Raw genomic sequence first — 9,168 nt, forward strand, 5'->3', positions numbered from 1 at the left:
ATGTCATACCGACTTTATTGAAATACCCCGAATCCCGGATCCGGTGGTGGTACATGCCTCCAGCGTTATCGTGACCTCCGGGATCTTTGCGGTGCTTCCCTATACATAGACCGGCGCTAACGCCTCTCTTCTTGCAGCTCTTCTCGAATTGGATCGTCTTTTCTCTCTCTCTCTTCTCTGAGTTTGCCCCTCCTTCACTCACTCACCTAGCTAGGGTTTATGCGCCTCCACCTTTTCAAATATAAGGGTATTTTTGTAACTTACACTCTAGTAAAAAAATACATTAATGATGTCATCTTACACATGTATTAACTTTTGTCTCTCTTTGAAATATTTAAAAAGTATTGTCTCAATATATAATTAAGTATTAAAAGTATACTCAGTGTATAATTTTTCCTAATATTTATTACATTTCTATGTTATTTTTTTATTTTTAAATTTAAAATTGTTGATTAAAGTCAACACTTAAAACAATCTGCCTTCTTGTGTTTTTCAATTCAAAATTGCTCTAATTAACAACATTCAAGGGACTCTAAATCCAAGAACTATTGTAATTTGAAATTCTAATGAAATTCAGTCTATCGTCAATTCTAAAAAAAATTATACATGCAAGTGGCCTTTTACCACAATGGTGGAAATATGGTGAGCCCTTATACAACGATTGGGTTCAAACCCCGTCGATGGCTAATTTAACATCTAATCTAACAAAATCTATCGTTTGAAAAAAAAATCTAAAAAAATTATGAAATTGTAAAAATCAGAAAATTAATGGGATTATAGATTTACAAATCTCACGGATTATGAGATTTTTAAAAAATGTCTACAATAAAAATTGGGCACATATTTCTGCAAATTTAATCGAGTAGTGTTAAGCAAATAATGTACCTCATTAAATTTATTATTATGGGTACATACGAAAACAATATACCTAAGAACTTGACAGAAAAGGTACCAATGAACATAAAAAAATGTATGTACCCAAAATCCATAAATACCAATGGGTACATATACTGAATTTACAAGAAATTTATAATTAACATTGTACTCACATAAAAATAAATATAAGAGAACAAACTCATGGGTACCTGTAAAAACTCAATAAAAAGAATGTACCACATTGTTTTATAAGCATTCTTATGAACACATAAAAATTCAACAACCGAAACCATTTTACCTAATTTTCTCCAAAAGACGTTGTGCCTATATCAATATGTAAAATGAAATTGTAGTCACAAAACATATTGTACCAACAGATATATTTGAATGAAGTAACATGTAAAATAAAATTGTACCCATGAAACATAAAAGTGTAACCCACCATACATTGAACAATCAAGATTAATATTCAATAATAAGTAAAAGAAAAAAAGTTGACTGCATAAATGTAAGAGAGCTTTAATGAAAATGACTCCTCCAGATCTTTTATTAATTATAAACAATCTAATAATTGTGTTTATGAAAAAAGCTTAAACTTTAATGAAAAGAATTTAAACTTTAACGAAAATGACAAAAGTTTAACATAATACAAAAAACCGACTCACAAATCTCACGCGTTCCAATTTCCATTACACACACTCTCTCACTCCCTTCCTCACTCCACCCGTTCCCTTCAGTACCGTTTGGTACGTGGGACGGGACGGAACAAAGTGGGACAAGGCGTTCTGTCCCACGTTTGGTGCGCCTAAAACGGGTGGAACGAGCTGTTCCACGGGACGAGTTTTGGGTGAATTTTCGTTCCACCTCACTCCCCTGGAATGACTCGTTCCACATCTGTGGTACACAAAATTATAACATCTCCGTCTCCTTCTTCTTCCTCCTTGTTTCCATCCGAGGGCGTCTTTGCTCTTGCTCCGTTCCGTTCCGTCCTGTCCCGTCCCGTTCCATCCCATTCCGTTCTTTCCAATTCTTAACGCTCACTCTCTCTCTCTCATCTTTCACCTATTCCCATCAATTTTCTCTCTCTACTTTCCTCTCTCCTCACTCATCCAAATCAACTTTCTCTCTCATCTCTCCTCTCACATTTCTTCTCGCATATCGCTTTACTTTCACTCCATAAACAATATTATTTTATTTTATTTTTTGTTTTATTGTTTGTTGATTTATTTGACCATCGATTCATGACTTTCTTAGGACAAACTATAATAATATTACAATACTAAAAATGAAGAAGATTTTCATTTTTCATATTTAAAAACAGTGCTTATTTTAATTTTGAAATAGTGATTTTAATTTCAGTTTGGATAAATTTTTAAGTTTAACATTGATTATTTCTAGATTGAACACTGATTATTTTTAAAATTGAACAATGACTATTTTTTAAACTGAACACTAGTACTATTACTATTTCTTAAACTGAACACTGACTATTTCTTAAAATGAATATGGGTACTATCACTATTTCTTAAAGTGAATACTAGTACTATCACTATTTCGTAAACTTTAACACTGACTATTTTTTAATCTGAACACTGAATTTCTTTAACTGACACTGATTATTTCTAAAATTAAACACGGGTACTATAACTATGTCTTAAACCGAACACTGATACTATCATCATTTTTTAAACTAAACACTGACTCTTTTTTAAATCCTCATTGTTTTTGCTTGGTTGCTTATTTACCTTAAATTTAATAAGAGATGAGATTTCAATTATCAACTAAAATCTAGACAAAGCAATTAATATTAATTACAAAAAAAATTAGGCAAATACTTTAACCAAAAATTTAAAAAAATATAGGCTAGCAAATTGTTTACATATGTAAATTTTTAAATCTAAAATAAGGATGTGAACAAAATCAAAAGGAGACTTTGATAAATAATAATAATAATAATAATACTAATAACAATTAGATTTCAATCAATGACATATAAAAATTAGGAACGACAACCTAAGTTCTTAATAATTTATAAAAGCTCTACACTGCAAAAAAAATAAATAGAATCATTAATTCCACTAAACCCTGGGCCCGGGCTGATCTTATATATAAGGAGTATCCCAGAACAACACAAACAAACATTCATATACATTTCAAAACGAAGACGAAGAAAAAAATGTTAAATCTCCTGAGTAAAACCTTGTCAAGCTTGTTGGAAGATTTTTCCTTCAAGTATTTAGTATTTTTGGCTATATTCCTCATACTGATATACAGATGGTTCTCCAGATCCACAAACTCATCACCACCTTCTCCACCAAAGCTCCCTGTCATTGGAAACCTCCACCAACTAGGCCCGCACATTCATCGCTCACTGAACTCCTTAGCTCAACGTCATGGACCTCTCATGCTGCTCCATTTTGGAAGCGTACCAGTCCTTGTGGTCTCTTCGGATGATGCTGCCTGCGAGATCATGAAAACCCATGATATCACATTCGCCAACAGACCCAAGAACATCTTCTTTAAGAAGGTTTGCTACAATTTCAAAGACGTGGCCACGGCACCTTATGGGGAGTATTGGAGGCAGGTGAAAAGTATATGTGTTTTAAATCTCTTAAGTAACAAAAGGGTTCGCTCTTTTCGTATTGTGAGAGAAGAAGAAACCGAATCCTTGATCACCAAGATAAGGCAGTCGTCAACATCAACATCATCAGTTGTGAATTTAAGCGAAATGCTTGCGACGCTTACTAATGATGTGGTGTGTAGAGTGGCAATGGGGTCGAAATACTGTGATCGCGGCGAACGTGGAAAGGTGTTTAAGGAACTTACTTCGGAGTTGTCAATCTTGATGTCACGTATCCATATTGGAGACTATATTCCATGGCTTGCTTGGGTCAGCCGTCTCAATGGTTTGGACGCCAAGTTCGACAATCTGGCTAAACGGTTCGATGAATTTCTTGAAATGGTCGTTCAAGAGCATATAGGTGATGCTCTTATCAAGAACAAGGACCAAAAGGATCTTGTGGACATTTTGCTTTGCATGCAGAAAGAAAGAGGGGATGATTCTCTTATTGATGGAGTTAGCATAAAGGCTATTATCTTGGTAATTATTTCTCTCTCTCTCAATCTTTTGTTACATGCGTACATAGTTGTCTCCCTAAATGAGTTCCTAACTAAAATTTAGCTAAGAAGGGTTTAGAGAATTTCATTATCAATCACACTTACCAACATGTTCCTAGAATAGTGAAATTTCTAGGAGCTCCTAAGGGCTCCTACCATTAATTACTATTTTTTTAATTGACCATAATATTATGACTCTCTAAAGTAAAGAGTAAAATGAAGTAGAATTTTATACGGAGCTACTAAAATAGCTTTTCAAATTTTTAGCTAAAATTTAAATAAAAAATAGAGAGCATGATTGGAGATGCTCTTAGATTATTGTTATCTATTTTACAATAATAATATGCTAGAATGACAATGTTTTAAAGGGCTGATGCAATAGTACATTTGCCATGTGGTCATATCTTTGAGTATCTCTATGGAGATGTCAAATGTGAAACATCAAAAATGATATTTGATGGTTTATGTGACAATTTGATATTTTGACCAATTTTTTGCTCCACCCAATTGTTAAATAAAAATGTTATTCTATAAGTATTTTTTTCATCTCTTTGTGGGGTCCAACTATTAAGATAACCAATCAAATATTTAGAATACACAACACTATTTATTATGAATTGCATCACACCTATTACAAAATTATTGAATTAATTTGATTGCAGCTGTCAAATTTGACTCAACTCCACGTAAGCAATTGAAGGCTCTGTTGAAGAGTTTACTATTATTTTTTTATCGTTTTATGTCTAATGTGGCAATTTTGATATTCCCTTATTTGCTAGAAGTTAATAAGTTTTGGGTATATTAATATGAACAAATAGAATAGCAGGGAGATGCCATTTCCACTTTATTCACGTTCCACTCTTTTAGAGTATCTTGCACTCATTTCTAATGTAAGATAACTCTTTTAGAATACTAGTAATTTAGGAAAGAGTGTAAAAAATAAGAACGGAGGAATGCAAAGTAATCTTTTTGAAGTGATAATGACAATTTTCATGAAATATACCACAAAGCTGATAATTCAAACTCAGCTATATATTAATTTTCATCAAATATCATATAAAGTCTTAACCACTGCCAAAATCATAAGTTTCACCCTATAGATGTGGTATGAAAATATGACAAACATAGTTTTATTGCTTCATCCTTTAGTATCTAAGAGGAAAGATTGTCCTCATTATATAAATACTTAATTGGATATTTTGAATGAAACTACATATATAAACATTTTACTCGAGAAAAGATGTACTTTTGAATCATATAAGTAGCTAGGTGCTCAAATGTTAATTTAATCAAATTTTGTTCATTAACATTCTTGTAGGACATGTTTGCGGCTGGCACCGAAACCTCATTCACACTCATAGAATGGACGATGTCTGAGCTTTTAAGACATCCAAAGATCATGGAAAAACTTCAGAATGAGGTAAGGGGAATTGTCGGCAACAAAACGGACATAATTACAGAGGGTGATTTGGTTGGGATGCACTACTTGAAAGCCGTGATCAAGGAAACTCTTCGCCTGCATCCTCCAATACCATTACTACTTCCCAGGATGTCGTCTCAAGATGCAACGATAAACGGTTACAGCATTAAAGCCAACACACATGTTATTGTGAATGCCTGGCAGATTGGAAGAGATCCAAAGTCATACAACAACCCGGAAGAGTACGAACCAGAAAGGTTCTTGAATAGTACACTAGATTATAAAGGAAATGACTTCCACTACATTCCATTTGGAGCTGGCAGACGGGGCTGCCCAGGAATCCAGTTTGCCATGGCTGTCCAAGAGATTGCTTTGGCAAATTTAATGCACAAGTTTGATTGGGCACTGCCTAATGCTGCAAGAGGGGAGGACTTAGACATGACTGAGTCCACTGGAGCAAGCGTTTGTAGAGTATATCCTCTTAAAGTCGTTGCTCTTCCATATTCGGGCTAATGTAGTATTGGAGAAACCAACACAATCATCTGTACTGGAATATTTCATATTTTATTTAACAATTCTGTAGAAATTTGGTTTAAGTTTCTGGTATATTTCATGTTTTGTGTGAATGTACATTAACACATATAAAGGAAAAGAGAAGGAGAGGTTACAACCAACCATCCTTAGACTAAACCCTAGAGACCGGATAAAGCTATACCCTAACAAGGACTCCTTAATTAATTGGGAATTTTAATGAAAAGCTCATGTTACTGTTCACTTTAACGAAAAACAACATTTTTACACCAAAAAGTCAATCATAGTACTATTCACTTTACCCTTTATTTTGTCCTTATCATTAAAACTCAAAGTTTTTAAACCATTTTCATTAATTTTCCTTTAATTTAATGGATGACATCAAACAATTCTAAGAAGTGATCTACACGTTACTAGTCAGCAGCCAAAGTTGACAAAAAAGTGCCATGATGTTGACACAAAAAGTGACAAGCAGCCAAAGTTGACAAAGGGTGTCATGATTTCTGATTTCATATATGTCAAGGATTTGTAATTCCAATACTCCCCCTCAAACTGGATCGAGGAGAATAGTTTAGCCAACCTTGACTAGGAGACGCTGAAATTGTGCAGACGATAGAGCCTTAGTAAACACATCTGCCATTTGATCATAACTGCGAGTGAAGATCATTTGAATGAGTAGTGATTGAACTTGAGCCCTGATGAGGTGGCAGTCAACTTCAATATGCTTGGTCCTTTCATGAAAAACTGGGTTGGCAGCAATGTGCATGGCTACTTGATTATCATGCATAAGAGACATGGGAGCTGACTCGAGAACCCTAGGTCAGACAAGAGACCTTTGAGCCAAATTAATTCATATGCAGTGGCAACCATTGCTCGATACTCATCTTCAGCACTAAAGCAGGCAACTTGTTTCTTGCTCTTCTAAGTGACAATGTTGCCTCCAACAAATGTGCAATAACCAGTGGTGGATTTTCTGTCAAGGGCACTGGCTACGCAGTCAACATCAGTGTATGCATGAATCTCAGTGGACTGGTTGTTACGCATGAGGATGCCCCTAGTTATGGACCCTTTGAGATAGCATAGGATCTTTTTAACAATATTGAGATGTTGTACTGTGGGTGCATGCATGAATTGACTGACCAAGCTGATAGCAAAAGTAATGTTTGGAAGAGTAATGGTAAGATAGATTAGCTAACCAACCAATCTTTGATAATATGTGACATTCTTGAGTGCTTCGCCATCTATGGTAAGCTTGAGTTTACTGTCAATTGGGGTGACGACTGGCTTGCAATCAGTGAACTCAGCTTCCTTGATGAGATCCATGACATATTTTCGTTGGTTTAAAAGTAAACCCCATTATGAGGTTTCCATTTCAATGCCAAGGAAATACTTCAACTTCCCAAGGTCCTTGATGGCAAAGGTTTAATGTAAGGAGGCTTTCAAGGCTTCAATTTCAGATGCATTGTCACCTGTGATGATAAGATCATCTACATAAATAAGGATAACCAACTTCCCATTGGATCCATTTCGTACAAATAAGGAATAGTTAGCATTGCTTCTGAGAAAACCCTCATTTTCCAACACTAAACTAAGTTTGGCATACCAAGCTCTTGGTGATTGTTTCAAACCATAGATTGCCTTGTGTAGTTTGCACACCATACCATCTTTTGCTTGAGGGTAACCTGGGGGAATTTGCATGTATACTTCCTCCTGAAGCTCTCCATGAAGGAAAACATTTTTAACATCCATCTGGTATAACGATCACCCACAATAGACAACAACAGAAAGTAACACATGCACTATGTTCATTTTTGCCACTAGGGCAAAAGTTTCCTTGTAATCAACCCTAAAGGTTTGAGTAAACCCATGAGCAACAAGCCTAGCTTTGTGTCTTTTGTTTTTTAGCCATTAGTTTTGAGCTTAGTTTTGTAAATCCAACGACTCCCAACTGCCTTCTTTCCTGGAGGTAATTGAACAACAATTTAAGTGAAATTCTCCTCCAAAGCTTGAAGTTCTTCAGACATGGCTTTCCTCCAGTAAGGGATAAGGTTAGCTTCTAGAAGGGTAGTAGGTTCTACAAGATTTGAGACCTCAGTAACGAATGCAACATGTGAATTTGAAAAACTATGATTACTTATTGCTTTAGAGATGGGATATCTAGAAGCATAAGTAACATAATCTACAAACTTGGTAGGGGCATTCCTTTCTCAAGTTGGGTTCCTCCTAACTTCTTGAGAAGGTTGATGAGTTAGGTTGATAGACCGTTAAGCTTATGGTTTCTAACATGACTTATTGCTCTTGATTGTTACTGCCTTGTAAAGAATCATCATCAGTTAAAGGCTTAGTGCACATAGGCAATGGAAATAAATCACACAGAAGCTCCCCCCTCACATGAAGTATAACCCATTTTTTTTGAAAAATGGAGTCTCTTCCTTAAAGTGAACGTCGCTGGATACAACACACTTGTTAGTGACAGGATTAAAATATTTATATCCCTTTTGAATAGAGGAGTATCCCACGAACACACATTTCACAGCCTTAGCATCCAATTTGTCACAATGTTGAGTTTGCACATGTACAAAACAAGTGCAACCGAATACTTTCAAGTGTGACAGGTTTATAGGTCTGTCTTTAAGGGTTTCATATAGTGATCTGAAACCTACACCCCTTCACTGAACGCCAAGCCAATCTCCATTCAAATGGAATCAACTCGATCATTCAAGTCGGATAGCATTTATCAATGCCGACCTACATTAACCACTTTCTTCTCTTATGATTTATCGAGTTACAGGAGAATCGAGTGACTTTATCTTAGATTATATAAGTCTAAGAGAGAGTTATTATAGATTTAACACTAACCCCATTAGGCAAGTGGAGTAGAATCAATCAAGTGGCATACCTTGAATCTAGCCTACAATCCTTTCGTTCTTCTTTCAATTGATAGTTAGTCGGGTGTATCTTGTTCAAGAAAAAGCTCTTTCTTTTGGTGAATATCCGTATACCCGAAAGTTACAGCTAAAGATGAATGTCGAGAATCGTACATTGTACAAGCTTAAAATCAAAACCACAATGAGAGATATTCGATCCCAGAATTAGCTCTATCCCACCTCCAATGAGATGTGTTAAGCATATACTGACTTTTTGTCTTGATTTAAGAGTTAGCCCTACTAAATAGGGCATAGCGTTGTGCTCAATAAAAGTGTTCCTTCCTTCTTGATGTGAAA

At 35.2% G+C, this 9,168-nt stretch overlaps 1 protein-coding gene across 1 annotated transcript; it reads left to right on the plus strand.

Annotated features, from left to right (window-relative positions):
* Nucleotides 1-3,003: 3,003 nt before the first annotated feature.
* On the plus strand, nt 3,004-6,009 carry LOC103926895 (cytochrome P450 736A117-like). The gene is made up of 2 exons (XM_009335776.3): nt 3,004-3,976; nt 5,312-6,009. Exons 1-2 carry the CDS (start codon nt 3,053-3,055, stop codon nt 5,924-5,926), a joined length of 1,539 nt encoding a protein of 512 aa, XP_009334051.2. The 5' UTR covers nt 3,004-3,052; the 3' UTR covers nt 5,927-6,009.
* Nucleotides 6,010-9,168: the final 3,159 nt, after the last annotated feature.

The sequence above is a fragment of a genome, unplaced genomic scaffold (genome assembly GCF_019419815.1).
Source record: "Pyrus x bretschneideri cultivar Hongxiangsu unplaced genomic scaffold, Pyrus_bretschneideri_v1 Contig23, whole genome shotgun sequence".
In the NCBI taxonomy this organism is placed as follows: Eukaryota; Viridiplantae; Streptophyta; class Magnoliopsida; order Rosales; family Rosaceae; genus Pyrus; species Pyrus x bretschneideri.